We start from the raw sequence: 20088 nt of genomic DNA, 5'->3' as shown, positions 1-20088 counted from the left end.
TTCTGAAATACATCCACATATTTTTTATGACATACATCCCAATGTTGTCCACAATTGAAAATTTTACCTCGATTTTTTTTTCACAGATTTGTTAAAAAGTGCTTCAAATAGTTCGTTGTGTACCTCTACTTCAAAATCTTCAATGAGTTTGGTCCATAAGTTTATCTATTTAATAAACTAGGAGTTCTGAAAAAATCCTGAAAAAAGCCCATAAAATTCCTGAAGGAACAGTGGTGGAACTTTGAAGGAATTACCGGTGGAGCTACAAAGGATTTTCCGGAGAAGCTCCTAAGAAAATCCATGCGAAACTCTGAAGAGTTTCTTGGAGGACCTCCAAAAAATTCCTGGAGGAACTCCAAAATTTGCTGAAGGACCTGCTGAATATTTTTTTGAGAAACTCCGGAGAAATTCCGGAAGGAACTATGGAGGACATCCCGGAAGAACTGTGCAGAATTTTCTGGAGCATATTCAACAGAATTCCTGGAGGAACTCCAGTCAAAATTTTTGAAAGAATTCTTGGAGGACCTTTTAGACAAACACCGAAGACATTCCTGGAAATACTCCAAAAGTATTCCTGGAGACACTCTTAATTCCAGGAGGAAAAATTGCTGAAGGAACTCCGGGAGAATTGCGAAGGAATTCGTGGGGGAAATCCGGAAAAAAATCCTGGTGGAACTCTGGAGAAACTCCTGGAAGAACTACGGAAAAATTCCAAAAGCAACTACGGAGGAAATATAAAAAGATTTCCGGTGGAGCTCTGTTGGAACTTTGGAGCAAATGCTAGATAAAACCAGACTAATCGCTGAAAGAACTCCGGAGGAATTTCTGGAACAACTCAGGCGGAATTACCGGTGAAGCTCCGAAATTATGCCCGGAGGTACTCTGAAGGAATTTCTGGAGGAATTCTGAAGGAGTTCCAGGAGGAACTCTGATCCTAGAGAAACTCCCAATAAATTCCTGGAGGAACTCTGGAGCAATTATTGGAAAATCTCGGGAGGCGTTCCTGGAGAAACTCCGGATGCGTTGCTGAAAGAACTCCGGAGTCGTTTCTGGTGGAACGCCGGGGTTATTGCTTGAGGAACTTCGGAGAAATTCTTGAAGAAACTATGGAGGATTTCGATAGGGACACGGAAAATAAAATATACCAACAATTTGAGTTTAAACCAAGGGGTGTGACAATATCTCAAAAACCGTAAAAAATATGTTGTTTGGCCTTAAATTAACGAAAATCAAAACTTAGTAAACATGTGTTTCTAGCCTAAACTTAAGTGTTGGGTACTAAAACTGGGACAGGGCTTTAGGCCCCTATTACTGCATTCCAATTCACCCAATATGTAGATAGAACGTTTTTTCTGTTCTAGTAGTTTTGAATACTTCAAGTATTAAGTTGTGTAGTTACTTTTGGGTCACTACAGTATGGCCCATAAAAAATGCGAAAATCGTCATATAATGTTTTATGGTAAATTTTACATAGAAATGTGTATGAAACATAAATATTATTCATTACTTGTATTGTTTAATCTATTTAGACTCAGTTTTTCGCTTTGGACATGATTTTTATCTGTTACTTTTACCTTACCAGAGAGGCATAGGAAGCATACCTTCAAATTTTTTCATGCGGACGTCGAGATTAATATCTGTGTGATGAAAGCTTCTAAAACATCAACGATGGCGTGAGATTCTTCACAGGCCTTGTATCCAGCATACGCCCATATCAAATGATAAAACCGGTTCATACCTGGATAAATGAAGACTTAAACATATTTTCGAAAAAACGGCTCATTTTGGAAAGCTTTGATTGAACCTTCATATAAGTGTGATAAGCGGCTCCGTTTTGCTCAAAACCTATAAGCTAGTATTGATATAAGTTGTCTCTAACCGAAGAAACAAATTTGATTCTCAAAAATTTGTTATAGGCCTTCGTATTTATTTTTTATTCAACTTTAACAAAAAATAAGGGCATATCAAACCTATAAGACGCAAATGCCCTCAAAACTATGACCCTGGCAAAATATTTTATTGTGATCATGAAGAACACGTTCTCTAAGAACTCCTCCATCCTCTGATACCAAACAAACTAAAATTTTCAATAATAAAGTGTGATTTTTGAACGTGGAAAGTTTATCACCAGAGTATACGACAATCAGATGCTATTTCTAGCTTTGGGCGGAAAAACCCTTTGAACTTATTTTTTTTATTACATTAATAAGAACAGTAATAAAGAAGCGAAGTTGTGTCAGAATATACTACAATAATCCAGGGTGGCCACCAAATTTAGATTTTAAAATTCCCGCTTTTTTCCCGGTATATTTTACATAATTTTCCCGGTTTTTAATCCATTCTTTCCAACGACCTAAATTGATTTTTTCCATATAAAAAATCGTTTCTATGAAAAGCGGTTTATTTTTTCTAGTTGTTTTTCCATATTAATTTGATTGTTTATCAAAAGTTTCACTATTGGATCAATCAGTTGACTGTTAGATTATTTTAATCTATATAAAATGTTATTCTGAAAACTATGGCATAGTATAGTATTCATCTGAATCGATTTGTCTCGCGTTCGTCGAATATCAATGGAGCTCTGGAGCTGTCTATCATGGGAAAGAGATGGTTAATTGTGGTAACAGGTCCTACTCTTGACACGACAGGGATTCAATTTGTATGCTATTTGACCCATATTTACCAATAATATGCCCTTTAAGCCAAACTTCGAATTATCAAGTTCAAGTTTAAAGATCTAGAGAACCTAACAATCCGTTCGCGTTAAATGATTGGTTGCGTTTGATGGATTGGTTGGATTCTGGTGATGAAAAAACGATCAAAATTTCAGCTCAGAGTTCTGTTTGGTTCTCTTAAAATTTCGAGGTTTGGCTTTGGTTTATAATCATCTGAAGTGCATCTTAATGCTGAATTTCAGATAATTTAGCCGACAAAAGCCCCAGGTGCCTGAGTAAATCATCAAGATGCCCAAGTAGTTCTTTAACGTAATCGAATTTTTTTCAACTCTTAATCCTTTGAATGTTCTTCATAAAATTGAAGAATTCGCTAAAGCAAAAAAGTTCAAGGTATGAATGAAACAAGGCCACACATGTAGAAGCACTTAGTTAGGGATCACTCACAATTTTAATAACACCAAAATTTATTATTTTTGACATCCACCCACCCACTCGTGCGTTTTGTATGGATATTCTACACATTTTATATGAGCTGTAACAGCTTGATCGTTATTAAAATCGTAAATGAGCCTTTATTCAAAACTTTATCGGTTAGATAACTAGGGGCACAATAAAAGCTTTTATAATTTTTTTGTGGTGTTCAGCAATTACAGCAGAGTTCTAAACCAATCTGCAATAAGTAATTAAACTTTGATTCAAAACGTCGAATAAAAAAGATAGAGAAAAAATCAAAAAATATTAGCCCTGATAGTGCGAGAACAAAAATTCAAAAAAAATAATTCGAGACATTTTTAAGAAATATGGTGTATTATAGTAGAAATTATATAATGTTTGAAAGATATTTGTTCAAAATTGCGAATGCCTCATGGCAATATCATTAAACATAACAACTTTCTATAACTTGTTTTGGCGGTTAGTTTGTAGATTTCAGCTTGAAGATGTTCGTTCAAAACGATTTTCCCGGTGATCTTCTCAAATTCCCGGTTTTTCCCGACTTTTTCCCGGTGGATTCAAATTCCCGTCTTTTTCCCGCTTTTCCCGTTTTTCCCGGTTCGGTGGCCACCCTGATAATCAGAAATTACAATCAATATCAAAAACAATGTAAATAACGCCTGTGGATGCTATATTCACGTTCAAACAATTTTCGCATTTTTTTATGGGCCATACTGTATTTGGTCACTTCTTCGATTATTAGTGACCAAAAAAGACACAATTATTTTGCTGTCTGACCGCTACCAGTTCTGACCATGTAAATTTTTGCTACACATGCTCTATGGAAGGATAATGAAGAAAATTTTGATTACAAAAAAAAAACTGGGACGACTGGGAATCGGACCCACACATTTTCAGCATGACTTTGTAACCGCAGACGTTACCACCATGCTACTGTACTAGGGGCAGTACTGAAATGCAACAGTTAAGGTCGTGCGATCGTGTCTTGTCCTTTATATTAAAATAAATAATATTTTGGACTCACTGTCTTGCTCGGATCGGCAAAGTCGATCCTGAGCTGTCCCATCGCTCGGATGATCGCCATCAGGCTCTGGATGGTGTTGCTGTAGACTACCGGCCGGTACTGTTCGCATTCTTCCTGTGAGTAGCCCGTCTCGTGGATGATCTTCATCTGTTTGACGATGGTTGATTTGCCGGATTCGCCCGCTCCTAAAATAGAACGAAATAGGTACGTGGTAGAATCATTAATATTGGTGGTGATTCAGATGCGGTGGGATGATGATTGATAAATGGAAGAAAGCGATTTATAATAGTCGTTTGCGAATCGAGACGGGGCCTTGGTGGAGAATAATGGCATTTACTTTTGCTGTTCACTAGAGATCAAGTTTGCCCGTTGCATCTTTCGTTTCTCGTGGGATGCCGTTTGATAACGGCTGTCAGTCGCTTACAGAGTCATATCATCGTCTTGGGGTGATTTTGGGTGGATTCAAATCGGTTGACGGAGCGAGAGACAGAATTCAATTTGCTAAGGAAAAAGTTTTCAGTTGTACTCAAGAAGTTCAAGGAGACAGTAGAGTAAGCTGGGGCAAAAGGTCGTTAAAACAGTCTTGCTTAAAATAGAATCATACCCAAATAGAAGGTTTTCGCAAAACTAAAGCAAAACTTCTAAATTTGGAAACTTTTTTCGCATGATCAAACATATTTTACTAAATCTAAATAATAAGAACATTTTAAGTAATAGTGCTCAACTTCTAAATGTTTCGATATGGGTCAGAAAAGCTTTTCAAACATATGAGCATGAAGCATGAGCATTGATGACCGTATTTTTATGGTATGTTCAAGCGTTTTTTTCGACACCGATAGTGACGAACCATTGATATTTTGTTTAATAAATACATAAAAGTAACGCTGTCGTGGTTAAATGTGTTTCATAGTATGTTATTCATTTGAAACAAAAATATGGAACGATCTCACCAAATTAATCATCTACTCTGGACTTGGGAGCCAATTTTCTAGATCTCTATCATTTTTTATAATTTTTTAAGTGAAAGTTATTTGAACCACCATGACATTAATAACATTTGTTGTGAATTGGGCCTGAAATTTGAAAACAGAAACCCTTGCCCCACTTGAACTTTTATCCCACTTTACTCTACATATTTTTATCGTGGCTATGTTTGCCTTGGGTGAATCGAGAGACGTATTGAGTGACGGGTAGCGACAGTAAATCTTTATCATGTGCACACATTTATATGCAACGGGTTTGAAAATGCGGAGCTGGCGCGCAATGTGCAATCGAACATAATATCTAATGGTGTTTGCTATACAGTTACTGGATACCAAATGGTACGTCGTGTTGTGCTGACATCAGTCAATCGCCATCGTATTTGCTCCAAGGGGACAACATCTATGAATGCAATTAAACCCTTCAAACGAGCGGTGCCCGATGGGAAACTTAATTGGCCTCGTGATGAATCTAACCGGAACATGATTCACTGATGGCGCTTCATATAGGTGTGATTCTGGGTATAGTGCTTATCTCCGCTTCGAATTTGTCACTTGATTGAAATTCTAGTATGGTGATTCAACTTTCAACTTGTTTATACATGTACCCAATCGACTTATGTTTCAGTGCACATTAGAACGAAAACCAGGACATTCCTGGCCAATCATTGCCTCTCGAACGACCCTCAAAAGACTAACGGTGTTTGCTTTGCGTCCACACCCACGCAGATAAGATAAACCCCTCGTGCCATCGTTTATCTATCGATTCGAGGACTTTGATTTGGAAATCAATGAACCACGAACGCCAGGCACCTCATAAAATCGTGAATGGCACAGCTGCGGTTTTGGTTCGGTCCCCGTTGTTGCATTTGCGCCATCTGGGGTAGACTGGGTACCGTGAAACGGAGTTTCATTGATCAGCCGGGTAACATTGATCGGCATGACTCACCAAGTGAAATGTTCCAATGAACATTTTTCGTTTAAACCATTATAGGTAATATATAAATGGTTCTTCTCAATCACATACAGTCAGTGACAAAAGTTAGTAGCCAAGTGCTGTTTTCCACACAAAATGCCCAATTTTGGGGATCTGTATCTCAGCTTCTGGTAGTCCGAATTGGTTGAAAATTGGATGTAGAACAACAAATAATCTGAAGTTTGATCTGTAGTGAATTTAATAAATGTCAGTTATTTTTCAAAGATTTTCAGAGGGTTCTTTTAAGAAAAAAAAATGAAGTAGCCGAGTGATGTTTCTATTGATTTCAAAAACGGTAAGTTGTAGGTATTTGGTTTGTTTGGAAAAGTTTTGACATTCAGAAGTTACGCAAACTTGCTGTAATGCAATGTAATCAATTGACATCAGACGAAATTTCAGGTTATTTGTAGTTCGTCATCAATTTCAGCCAATTCGGACTATCAGAAGCTGAGATACAGATCTCAAACTTGTGCTTTTTGCCAGGAAAAACAACATTTGGTTACTTTTTTTTTAAATTTCTTTATTAGTATCATTCCAAACATAACATTCATTTCATTAGACAAAACTATCATCCTAATTTGGTAAAACAAATTTTAGTTTAGGTTTTTTTTTAACATTTTGTTAACAACATATAACATTTCATTTGCCGGAGTAGTTCAGATTTTTTTCAGGTGAGTTGATTTCACCTGCTTATAAGAGAAAAGAAAACACGCTTTCAATTAACTTAATCCAACTTAATCTAAATTTGTACATCGCATTTAAAAAAAGACACGTTAATGCTTCCGGTATGCTATTTGCCCTTTGAAGGAAGCACCACACTAGACTACGGACCAGCATGCAACGCCCAGTGCACAGTGGGACGGATTGAGGTTTTAGAAGGAAAGATGGAACTCACGCTTTCAATTGTGATTTTACGTAAAAATAATGTTCTACAAAGTTGTTTCTAATATAAAAACTTTTTTTTTTGGTCGGAACGAAAATTAGGGTGGCCCTATGTTAAAAAAGATAACCATTAAAACTTTTTTAATTTACGGAATATTGATATAGTTTGTTCTACAAAGTTGAAGATCGAAAAATTTCAAGCTGATTTGAAAAAACAAGTTTTTTCCTAGCTCAAAAATTGACCGTTTTAGAGCATTTTTCGCTATTGATGTAGGGTGGCCCATCAAAACTTGTTTTTTTTTGTGTTTAATTTTTATTATTTCAAGTTTCTTATTAAAATTGTCTTCCCATTACTTTCAAGACTAATTGAAACGCAAACATAAAAGATATAGCTAATGGAAACAAATAGATACAAAAGTCTTTTCGTAATAAAAATTTAATTTACTTCCTTGGACATAAAGTATCATCGATACTAATACATACGATATACGAATACAAAATGAAAAATATGGCAAAGAAAGCTCCTAACAACAATAACCTGAGAAATATGATCTGTTTCAGTAGGGACGCGATGCCAAAAAAAGAATATTGATACAATTTTTTTCTGATGAAAAGTTAAAGACTTTTCGATAAAAAAAAACATGTTTATATTTTTGTATAGTTGGGAAAACAAAATGAATTGTGTTGACATGACGATAGTGACGATAATCGTATTATACTTCGGCGGATCTGTTTGCTAATGATATGACTGGTTCATATATTAATAACCGTTACTAACAGATTTTTGAAGGAACTCCCAAATTTACTATAATGTTCATTTTTCAGGCATGGCTATTTCTAAATTATAGCCTTAATTAATCAAAACATCTAAACATGATCAAATAATGCATATAGTTATTCTTCTTAATCTAGCCTTAAAAGTCAGCGTCATAATCAGAAATCGTACTCTAGTACACACTCAATCTGTTCGGTAAAAATAACTGGGTTTTGGAACTACCAAAAAAGTCAGTAAACTAAAAAAAAATGTCAGAAATCGAAAAACAGAGATTTTTTACTGAAATTTTGCAGAGAGCTTTCTTTTTATATCATATATCGATAAAAAATAAAACATAGTGAAATTTGCTATTCAATTACGCGTGGCGACAGTTTTCATTTTACTGACTTTTTCGGTAGTTCCAAAACCCAGTAAAATTTTACCAACCCCAGTAATTTAATCTTAGTGTGTTATATACCGTTCCATACACGATATATCTCCTACGGTGGATATTCCGATTTAAAGCCAAAAGATAATAGTTGTCATGCAAAAAAAAATCTTTTTTTTTGCCCCAACTACATTTACATGTAAAAAAACGTTTGTTTTTCATGAAAAATGTCTATAACTATTCACCGACAAAATTGTATAGGCCTTAAAATATGCATCTCAATCGTCTAAAGATGAAGGAATGACAACTTTGATGAGATATCTAAAAACTAAAAAAAAATATATATATAACACAAAAACCTATTTTTGAAGGGCCACCCTACATCAATAGCGAAAAATGCTCTAAAACGGTCAATTTTTGAGCTAGGAAAAAACTTTTTTTTATCAAATCAGCTTAAAATTCTCCGATCTTCAACTTTGTAGAACAAGCTATGTCAATATTCCTTAAAATAAAAAAGTTTTAATAATTATCTTTTTAACATAGGGCCACCCTAATTTTCGTTCCGACCAAAAACATTGTTTTTATGTTAGAAACAACTTTGTAGAACATCATTTTTACGTAAAATCGCAATTGAAGGCGTGAGTTCCATCTTTCCTCCTAAAACCCCTATCCGTCCCACTGTGCAGTGGCATAGTCGGAAAACATCCCAGTCGATAAGTTTTTCGGCCTGAAGCAGGAATCGAACCCACACTCCTTAGCACGAAGCGGCTAAATGCCTTGGTGACACTAACCGCACGGCTACAAAGCTCACCATTAATCGTGGCAATAGAAGATTGTAACGATTTTTGCCTGAAATTATTATTTATTTTATTTGACATTTGTTCCAGTGTTTCAACATTGGTTATCATTTTCAAAATTTTGTTTTGAATTCTCTGCAGAGCTTTCTTCCTGGTATTACAACAACTAGTTCATATTGGTACAGCATACAACATGGCTGGTCTGAAAATTTGTTTGAATATCAAGAGCTTGTTCTTAAGACAAAGTTTTGATTTTCTATTAATAAGGGGTTAGAGACATTTTACATATTTGTTACAATTGGCTTGAATACCCTCAATGTGATTTTTGAAAGTTAAATTCTTATCTAGCATGAGCCCTAGATACTTAACTTCATCTAACCAATTAATTGGAACCCCTCTCAACGTGACAGCATGTCTACTTGAAGGTTTCAAATAAAGAGCTTTTGGTTTATGTTGGAATATTATTAGTTGGGTTTCGGAAGTATTAGAAGTAATCTTCCATTTTTGCAAACTTTTTAGCAATCGACTACAGATGACACGCAGACTTCGTCCTTTGGCGGAGAGGCCTGTGTCATCCGCAAACAAGGATTTTTGACATCCCTGAGGTAACTCAGGTAAGTCAGATGTGAAAATTTTGTATATTAATCCCAAAATGCTGCCTTGAGGAACACCAGCTCTTACAGGAAGTCCTTCAGCCCTGGAGTTCTGATTATTAACTAGAAGTGCACGATTTGACAGATAACTTTGAATTATTCTAACAACAGCATTTAATTACTAATTTTTGCAACCGACTGTAACGCTTAGCTTACAAAAAAGGTTTTTTTTAGAAAATTGACTATTATTTATGCGTAAATTTATCGGACATCATGGTTCCCTATTTCGCCATACGTGATAATTTGATTGTTTTATAATTTTTTAATCATTTCAATCCTACAAAGTTTATATCAAATATATCTTGAACTATTCAAAATGTAAAAGTTTTTGAGAATTGTCATAAGGGAAGGTAAAATAGGGAATCACTATAACCACAAACTGTCTGTGACTGTGATAGGATGCCGCTTCTTCTTCTTCTTTCTGGTGTTACGCCTCCACTGGGACATATCCTGCTTCTCAGTCTAGTGTTCTTATGAGCACTTCCACAGTTATTAACTGAGAGCTTACTATGCCAATGACCATTTAGCATGCGTATATCGTGTGGCAGGTACGAAGATACTCTATGCCCTGGGAAGTCGAGAAAATTTCCAACCCGAAAAAATCCTCGACCGGTGGGATTCGATCCCACCACCCTCAGCTTGGTCTTGCTGAATAGCTGCGCGTTTACCGCTACGGCTATCTGGGCCCCTGGGAACGGGTTTTGAATTAAGAAATTGCTGAATGAGCATGAGCATGAGCAGAGCATGATTGACCAACAGACGCTACTCAGGATCAGTAGCATCCTCAATGTGTAAATAAATACTGGTGCTCTCATTATTATAACAAACAATAACGGCGCCGGCTGCGTCCGAATGCAGGTCAATTTGGGGATGGGAGGAAAATGTTGAGGTGTTACTTGCTTTATGGAAGCCGATGAGTCCTCTGCACTTCCACAAGTAGACACTGGGAGTTTATATATGGGAAAAGTTTGGGTGAAGGATTCGTTTTGGTAAACGATAAATATATAATTTGAAATTAATGCACCTAACCGGATTCGCGATATTACTCGATAAAAGCATTGAACGCCAAACAAGTGTTCGTCGCTCGCCCCACAGGAGCAAGTGACAAGATCAAAGGATCAAACACTACTAACGCGATCCGCGATACTATTCCACCGTGGTACGCGAACGACGCGCGACATGTTTGATCGTCACCCGTCCCCGCAAGAGCAAGCAACCAGGTTCAAACACTACTCTCGACTAAGTGAACGTCAAACATGATCAAAAGTGTCAAAATTTAAATTTGGACCCAATTTAAAATAACGTTTAAATACGATAAAGCCATTATTTGAGCGGGAAAATTTGCCAAAGTAGTGGTAAGAACGCGCTCTATCGTGTTATTCAATAAAACAAGGTTTTATCAAAAGTTTAAGGACCGTATTGACTTGTAAGAGTTTGGCCTTCAGAAACGACTTCAGTGGTCATGAATAAAGTTAGTAACAGTATTTCGAATATATACAGAACATTTTTCATATGGGTGATCATAGTAGCCATATCAGCGAAATAAAAAAAAAAATGTTTTTTTAGACATGATTATACTGTTAGAACACCGAATACAATTAATAATCAGCAGCTTTGGGCGTAGTATTTGTTCTAAAAATATAAAACTTCTAATGTTTGCATTTCCAAAAGAAATTTTAAAATTAAAACAAAAACTACCATAAACTGATCAATGTTACCCCGGGGAACGGTACAAACAAATGTGAATAATTTGTCCACCATGAAGTGCCTTTCCAGGACGACGACGACGACGAACGGCGGCAATTAATCGCTCGTTTGTTAACTCTTCATTGGGTCGTCAAAGTCGTTCGTATGGTGCTGAAGATGACGTCGCCCGGTTGTTTGTGTGACATCTGTGCCCTCTAGAAGCGGTGCGAATATTTTCGCCGGTGCTTCCGTTTCTCATTGTATTTGATTTAGATGGGGGCCTCTTATGGGTGATAGCACAAGATTGGCTCCAATTAATTTCGTATTTTGGTGTTCTCGGTGAAATGGAAATGAGATTGGTCAGCTTTTTAATGGCTATAAAAATCCATTAAATCGTTGAATTAGACAATATTCTATGGATCGGCGATTTGAAACTTACCACGCAAAATCGTGGATCATATACCGTTTTGACTCATATTCCGAATAGGGGAAGGCGGGGCAGTATGGTCATACGGGGTAAAATGGGCCACCTTTTATTTGAGCTTAAAACACAGATTTTGATCTCAAAAACTATAGGACCTTATAAAGTATGCTTCAATTAGTCACCACCGTGAAAACTAGGCAAAAAACTGATTTGGAACTTCATATATCGATAAAAATCTGAAATGTTGATGCTACTACGAAAATCTTATAAGATTTTGGATGTAAAAATAAGCTTTGCATAAAGTTTTGTTTATTGACTTCAATTTTTTTCACAGCAGTTCGTTCTTCCATTATTCATAGGCATTATGTGCACAAAATTGTATAGATTCTAAAATAAATTTTCAATAAAATATAATTTATATGAAACATCTAGGAACGGGGCAATATGGTCATAGCCGGTCAAAGCTATCTTATCACAAAAATAGATAACCAAAAATGGCATGTCATTTTAGCAGTTTAATTGCAATATTGTTATCGCACGTGATTTCAATTAAAACTAGAATTTTTAACTGGTTAAACTTATTTGAACGACTATGTTTGAAAACTGAAGCTCTTAGAACCATGATTTATTGAACTGTCAGCAAAACATATTATTTCATGATTCAAATCAGACTTCAACCCAGTTTTTGTACTAAACTCTATCATACATTATTGTCTTCTTCTAAATTAAGCCTTGCAAATTGTTTTCCAATTAAAATAATAAGATTTAGTATGGCGGCTCATATTGCCCCGTAGGGGGGACCATTTCGCCCCGTATAGTGTAGAGTCACACACAAAATAGTGTTTTTCAAAAATGTTCCCAAAAAAATTCTAAGTAATCTTTTTACCAAAATACAACTGTGGTATGAAAGGAGATGCTTCAAACTACAAATTAAGCTTATGGATCGATTAAATTGTATTGTTTTTCTATGCTTTTCAAGAACTTTTGCTTAGGTGGACCATACTGCCCCTATTGACCCTACTTAAGGTCAACAGTGACTTCAAATGCTTCTGATTGACATAAATTGGATAATATTTGTGTAAATTTTAATTTCTTCGTAAAGTCTGTTAGCTGTTGGGTGCACCAATAAAAATGTTGATTTAATTAGGTTTGATATTGTTTTTATGAAAAGTATGGAACAATATTTTGATTCAAATGCCGAACACTATGTATATTCTGTCTCATATTCCGAACAGCACGAATAAATCGTATTCAAATGAATAATTTCAAATATTTTTTTCTGGGGCTTGTTCTACTGGTCTCAAACTAGAGAATCATCACTACTCCCGCGGTTAAAATTATATTGGAGACGCTAAAATTGAATCGCAATTGACTGCCATTTCCTTGTTATTTGATGACATATTTCAGCGAAACATTTCAACCAAATTGTCATACAAAAACCGAGTGTTCGAAATATGAGTCTGTTCGGAACTTAAGACAAATCGCGGGTAACTTCTCGAAGCATTGACCGCTTATCATTAGCTACAATACTCGATTACTTTTTCAAATCGACGTAAATAACTTCCTTACGGTTTTGAGAAAATTAATTCAGAAGAATCACAACCTGTCTTCTAAAACTGTTTTAAAATGAATCACCTTTTTAACATCTTTTCGATGTGTACATTGCTTAAATTTTGCATGCATAAGCTCGCGTTAAAAAAATATGGAGTTCCTGTTATTTCCCACAAAAGTTTTATTACAAAATGATAAGCCGATTTATTCAGTTACTTGCGACGTTTTTGTACCAGTGTAAAATTGACTCAAGTAGTGTTTTATTTTGATTCGTGGCTAAGTCTCTTTGTCTCTCCATACAGCGGAGCGGCGAAAGTAGTGGTTTGGTTGCGAAAGTTGAAAATCTTACTTTCGTCGTTTTGTAAATCCGGAAATCAAACGTTTTAAAAGTGAAAAATCGTCTGCGAAACACGTAGAATCGATAAAGTAAGCTTGTATGTCTATTTGAATAAGTTTTCGAGAATTGATGTTTTGTTTACACATTTCGTTTGAGATTTGAACACCTATGGACTGATGCACGAGTTCACTAATTAGACGTTTGAGCGGTGCTGAATTCACTGGTTTCCATGGTCACATAAATAACACGGCACCGCTGAAACGTCAAATAGTGAACTCGCGCATTGGTGAGAGATGATAGTTAGGCGAGCTTTGTTATGGGTATACAGCCGTATACCCTCCCTGGTCAATTCTGTGTTGTTTTTTCATAAGGGCTTATCTGCATTCATCGATTTCTCTTCATCGTTGCTCTCTTTGCGTAATTGCAGAAAACTGATTCTCTTTTCGTAACATATTTTTGTGCTGTAGAATGAAGAATCACTATATCCTGATTCATTGACAAGAAATATTACAGATTTATCTATTCTAGCGAAGTTATTAGCGAAAGAAAGGATCGACGAAGAGAAATCGCTCATGTCAGTTGGCCCCTATTGTAACAGTAACAGCGCAGAATTGTGCTTTTAGAAACAGCTATATCCCCTACGTAAAAATGTGCATGAATCCCGTGAAGATTTTTTGAAGAATTCCAAATGGATTTTGAATGTATTTTACATTTATATCCAAAACAATTCCAGAAGTTATTTCACAAGAGTGCTTGAAAAATTTTCAGGAAATGCACAGACATCCTGAAGAATTCACGAATATTTTGCAGAATAATTCCAGATCGGTGCCCAGAAGAACTACAGAAAGATTTATTGAAGAGTTTCAGAAGGAATTTCAAGAACTATTTAAGAATATAATATAAGTCACAAGGAGCTTCACGGAAGAACTGCTGAAGGATTTCTGGGAAAATATCAGAGGGATTAATATATTATTTAGGATGGATTTCCAGAAGAAATCCCGAGGATTTTTTGTAAGAATCCCCGATAGATTTCTGAAAGAATATTTTAAAGATATCCTGAAGATTTCCAGATTTTCAAAAAAGATTTCCATTCTTCTGGAAAGAAATCATATAAATATTTTCGGTAGAATTCCACGAGAGTTCACGGAAGTATCCCAAAAGGATTTTCATAATAACCCAAGAAGGGCTTCCAAGATAATCTAAGAGGAAATTCCAGGAATTTTTTTTGTAGAATCACAGAGGAATCAGAGAGATAAGTACATACAGTAAAACTTCTACGGTATCATAGTGTATTAAAACAATTTAAGGAGGATTAAGTAATTTAAGTAGGTTAATTAAGTAATTTAATTAATTTAAGTAGGACGCAGAGTTACTTGGGTACTTCCATGATTCACTTTGGCATAGAGGTTTTTTCTCAGCCAAATTGTCTGAAACTTTGCGCTTTAGTAGGACACATATTGTGTCCAAATATGAGCTCTGTAGCTTTCAAAATACCCCACTGCCGAAGTGAACCAATAGTGCCAAGAATAGGATCCGGCTCCCTATGGAAAATAAGTATGAACTGCGCAGAATATATCAGACCGATTAATCATTGTTGCGCACTTCTAAGAGCATTTTATGTTAATAATAATATTTTTTCACGCAACGTGTGGTAGTAGTATGTAGAACGACAATAATCATCGATTGATTTTACCCTACAGATTTGTTTTCAATCACAATTGTTATTTCTTTCCGTGCACGTGCTCGAGAAATTAATCTGGTGCCTTGTTGCAACAACCGCGGTACATTCGATGAATCCTATGCAACAAAAATTGTCGGTACGATCCAAAGCCATTTTGGTGAATTTAACAACACAGCTCTGGTTTTCAAGGGTTTTATTACAAATTGATAGTTTACTCCTACACGAACACCACGCTGGTGGTAAAGTGTCACAAATAACAAAACTGGTAGTTTACTGTCGATTCGATTGATATACAATTGATTTGTCTGTTAAACCCATAATAAATCATACTCGCGAGTAAATGTTCGAGAACTTTTTGCTATTTTCTTTCGGTATACTCTCCCGAGCAGGCGGGTGCGAACTTACTCACAGCAAGCCTGTTCGCGAGTCAATCATGTTTGTTTTGCGGTGGTTTACAGTCGTGAGTTGCTTCGTGAGGCAAATATTTCCATCACTGTCTAAAAGCTCTTTGAGTTATGATAATCCAATATTCGATAGCATATATCACAATTTGTTCAAAGATTGGAACATCAATTGGAGCCGATTGAAACTATACGACATGTTGTTGATCAATTCCAGCCGAATGTGCGACGCATTGATCGAAACCATGTGGCGTGTGGCCCTTTAAACGCCTTTACACATGTCAACCCCATTCGGTTAACATCTCGCGACACCCTACCAACTCGCTGATGATGACCCTTTGCACTTGTCCATTTAGCGACAGAACGTGTAAATTAAGCATTGTATACTAACTAATGTGAGCCCCCGTCCCCAACAACCAATAAAGATCCTACCAAGAGTATCTCTTGTGCATTTTTTTTGCTAACCGGCGCACGTACAGAGGATGCACTTCCCCAATGATCCGCATATCCACTTGTATGTCAGTCAGTTAGCGACCGGTACCCAACAATATCACAGTAGGACGGATTGGGGTTTTAGGAGGAAAGATGGAACTCACGCCTTCAATTGTAATTTTACGTAAAAATGATGTTCTACAAAGTTGTTTCTATTTTAAAAACAATTTTTTTGGTCGGAGCGAAAATTAGGGTGGCCCTTTGTAAAAAAAGTTAAGCATAAAAACTTTTTTATTTTAAGGAATATTGGGACAGTTTGTTCTACAAAGTTGAAGACCAGAAAATTTTAAGCTGATTTGACCAAAAAAGTTTTTTTTCTAGCTCAAAAATTGACCGTTTTAGAGCATTTTTCGCTATTGATGTAGGGTGGCCCTTTAAAAATAGGTTTTTATGATTTATTTTTATTATTTCAAGTTTTATCAGATAGTTGCCTTCCTAGTTCATACAAGATATAGCTAATTGAAACGAATAGATACAAGAATCTTTTCGTCATGAAAATTTAATTTACTTTCATAGACATAATGTATCATCGATACTAATACATACGGTATACGAAAGCAAAATAACAAATATGACAAAGATGAGAGCTTTCTTTTTTAATAACTGTGGAAGTGCTTTTAAAACAGTAACCTGAAAATCATAATCTGTTCCAGTTGGAACGTTATGCCAAGAAAAAGAATAATAAAACATTTTTTCTGATGAAGAGTTATAGACTTTTTTTATAACAAAAAACAACATTTTATGGGTTTATAGAGCAGGGGAAATAGAAAAAAAATCGTTGATATAATTATAGCGTTTTTCAGCGTAAAATATGAATAAAAATTGTATTATTCTTCGGCTGACTGGATCATAAGTACAGACCTGTTAAAAACAGTTTTTGAGCATCTTCCAAAACAGCTCTACGTATCAAATAATGCATATGATTATATTCCTTAAGGTGAAGATAAATTGAAGCCAAACTTCAAATTTTCAAGAGCACGGATCTGGAGAACTGATCAGCTGGTAGTGACCAATCGATTAAGTTTTCAGCCTGAGCGTATGTTCGGTTCTCCAGATTTGTGCTCTTGAAAATTTGAGGTTTGGCTTCGATTCATATTCACCTTAATCTGGACTGTAAAGTCAGCATCGTAATCATAAATCGTACTCTAATAATCAACCGTTTCAGGTACGCTTTATCTCCTACGATGCACAAATTACTTGTAAACGGATTTCCGGTAATTAAAAATTCGTTACTTCCAATCAGAATGTTTCCCGATGAGGCTGGTGAATCACACAACAAAAGTGTTCGAAAGTTTAGGAGGATGACAAATTCAACCGTGAGCTGCATTTAAAAGATGTTTACAAGACTATTTTCCTTATTTTTATTGCTGACCTCCTTTGAATATATTCACATGTACTTTTATATAAATATGCAATAAAACACATTGTTATTCATAATTAAAGCCGAAAGGAATTTATTATCATGCAAAAAAAACTTTTTGTTTGCCTCAAAACTACAAGTGAAAAAATGTTTGTTTTTCATGAAAAATGTTTATAACTCTTCATCGAAAAAATTGTGCAGGCCCCAAAATATGCGTTTCAATTAGCTCTACATGTGATGGGAAGGCAACTTTGCTGAAATACTCTAAATAAAAAATAAAACACAAAAACCTGTTTTTGAAGGGTGGCCCCTACATCAATAGCGAAAAATGCTCCAAAACGGTCAATTTTTGAGCTAGAAAAAAACTTTTTTGGTCAAATCAGCTTAAAATTTTCTGATCTTCAACTTTGTAGAACAAACTGTACCAATATTCCTTAAAATAAAAAAGTTTTTATGGTTATCCTTTTTCACAAAGGGCCACCCTAATTTTCGCTCCGACCAAAAAAATTGTTTTTATAATAGGAACATCTTTGTAGAACATCATTTTTACGCAAAATCACAATTGAAGGCGTGAGTTCCATCTTTCCTCCTAAAACCCCAATCCGTCCCACTGTGCAATAGGGGTAGGCGGGGCAAGATTAGCACTCTTTGTTTGAGACGTTCTTGTCCAAAGTTTTCAGTAAGTTATTTGGGATTCGGATGACCATTTTGACAAAAATGCTAAAATATTAGATATGAGATGACTTTTTTAATGAAAATAATTAGCCTAATATGCCTTTCTGCAAACGTATCTAACATTAGGAGATTCTCTCCTCTCTTGCTCTCTTTCGCAATTATACATTGCAATACTTAAATTTTGGGCAACTTTTTCGCTATAGATCGAAATGTCCTTGGCTAACGGTTTGTACAAAAAGGCGTGACGCAAGATTTAATTGTGGCTAAGCTATTAATTGAAGAGAATGTAAACAAATCGAGGCTTTCAATGTTACTTAGGTTGTTTAGAAAAGTTCAGGCAGGATTATATTACAATCATTGAGTTATTTTTTTAATGCTAAATATAAAGATGGTTGCTTATTTTACAAAAATTTGAATTTTTAAATACGTTTCAATCGAGCTCATCCTCAGGGTGCTCATCTTACCCCATCTTCCCCTACGACTTGAACTGATGAATGAATGGACAAATCGTAAACCAGTCCACGTTGATAGGCTAGAAATGCGTCGAGAGGGGCGCTGCAGAAGTGGATAGGCGCCGGCTGCCTGCTAACCAGCCAGAAAAGCAACGGTCTGGGGGATCCAAAAGCCGGGTGCGATAATTGGCTACATATGTGTGACATACACTACACCAACCAATGATATCGTTCACTGAGTGAATCGCCGGGAAAGGGGCCAACTCATCGTGTCAAACAATTTGTACTCCATGCAGCCAACATTCAACAAGAACAAACGACCAGTTGACGCGCCGCCAACTCGGAGGGGTTCCAATCCTACAACATAGTTGTAAATTTAATGGAGTTGGCAAGGTTAACACTTTTTTATTGGCGTTTGCCTTTTCGCCGAAATTTATAACGATGAGCAGTCCAATTCAATGTCAAGGACAACCGAATGATTGATACCGATAGCAAATACCAGTTAATTTGAAGAACTGTTTATTGTTTATTGTATACCCGTCCCGCGAATAATTCTCGCTGAACATGCCCATAAGACCCAGAGACATTGAGAGATTTCCAGAATCACCATTCCATGTTTGTCTGGGATTCTGTAATAAATATGCCATGGTATCCATTGAGGATTCTTTCATCGATCTCTTCCTGACGAATTTATCTGGAGATTCTTAATGAAATGCTTATAAGGATTTTCAAAAAGCTTTTCTGGAAAACCTCTGAAAACTCTTCTAGTACTTCCTCTAATATTCTTCCTAACATATAAGAATTAACACCACCAACTACGACAAAAATATAAAAATTTCTTCCAGTTCATTAACATTCCTACCAATATTAATTTAAGAATTTTTTCACTGATATCTCTTAAATTCCCTATGAACCGAGAGTTTTTGCATGCAATTTATTTGAAAAATTCTAGCTCCGAAACAGTTGACTTTAGAGGAAAGCGTTCTATGAAGAAGTTGTGGTGAACTGTTTGAGCTACAAGTGTATATTTCTATATATTGAAACAGTATTTTAATATGTATCATGAAAAATTCTAAAAACAAACTTAAATTTTAAATTACGAAAAATCTCCATCGGCCATTTTCAGTTGACAAAAACGGAACCGTGACAAAACCGCAATAATGTTCTTAGACAAAATATTTTACAAAATTTTAAAATAAAATTGCAGTCTTGCCAGGATAATACCCAATTTCATCATATACATAAATGCACAGCATTGATGTTTAGGAGCTGTGATTAGCATTAAGATTGTTCATGCGTATAAGTTCGTAATTAAAGTCGATTGCAGACTCCAATCAATCAATATAATTAATGAATGCGATAAATCATAAAGAATTTAAGTTTTCTTGGTTAGTAGGGAAAGTGTACCAGTTATGGTTAAAGTGGGTCCCTATTTGGCCATATGTGA

General features: G+C 35.7%; 1 protein-coding gene across 4 annotated transcripts in view; it reads right to left on the bottom strand.

Annotated features, from left to right (window-relative positions):
- Nucleotides 1–20088, bottom strand: part of LOC5574452 (G protein alpha i subunit) — a 70076-nt gene that overhangs the window by 13417 nt on the left and 36571 nt on the right. For all 4 annotated transcript variants that reach the window (XM_021841713.1, XM_021841714.1, XM_021841715.1 and 1 more), the window contains one exon: nt 4153–4337. In XM_021841713.1, coding sequence (XP_021697405.1) covers nt 4153–4337 — 185 coding nt within the window. The remainder of the gene's footprint in view (nt 1–4152; nt 4338–20088) is intronic.

This window comes from Aedes aegypti, chromosome 2, assembly GCF_002204515.2.
Source record: "Aedes aegypti strain LVP_AGWG chromosome 2, AaegL5.0 Primary Assembly, whole genome shotgun sequence".
Lineage (NCBI taxonomy): Eukaryota > Metazoa > Arthropoda > Insecta > Diptera > Culicidae > Aedes > Aedes aegypti.
Note: the sequence above shows the minus strand (reverse complement) of the source record. Positions and strands in the feature narration are given on the sequence as shown.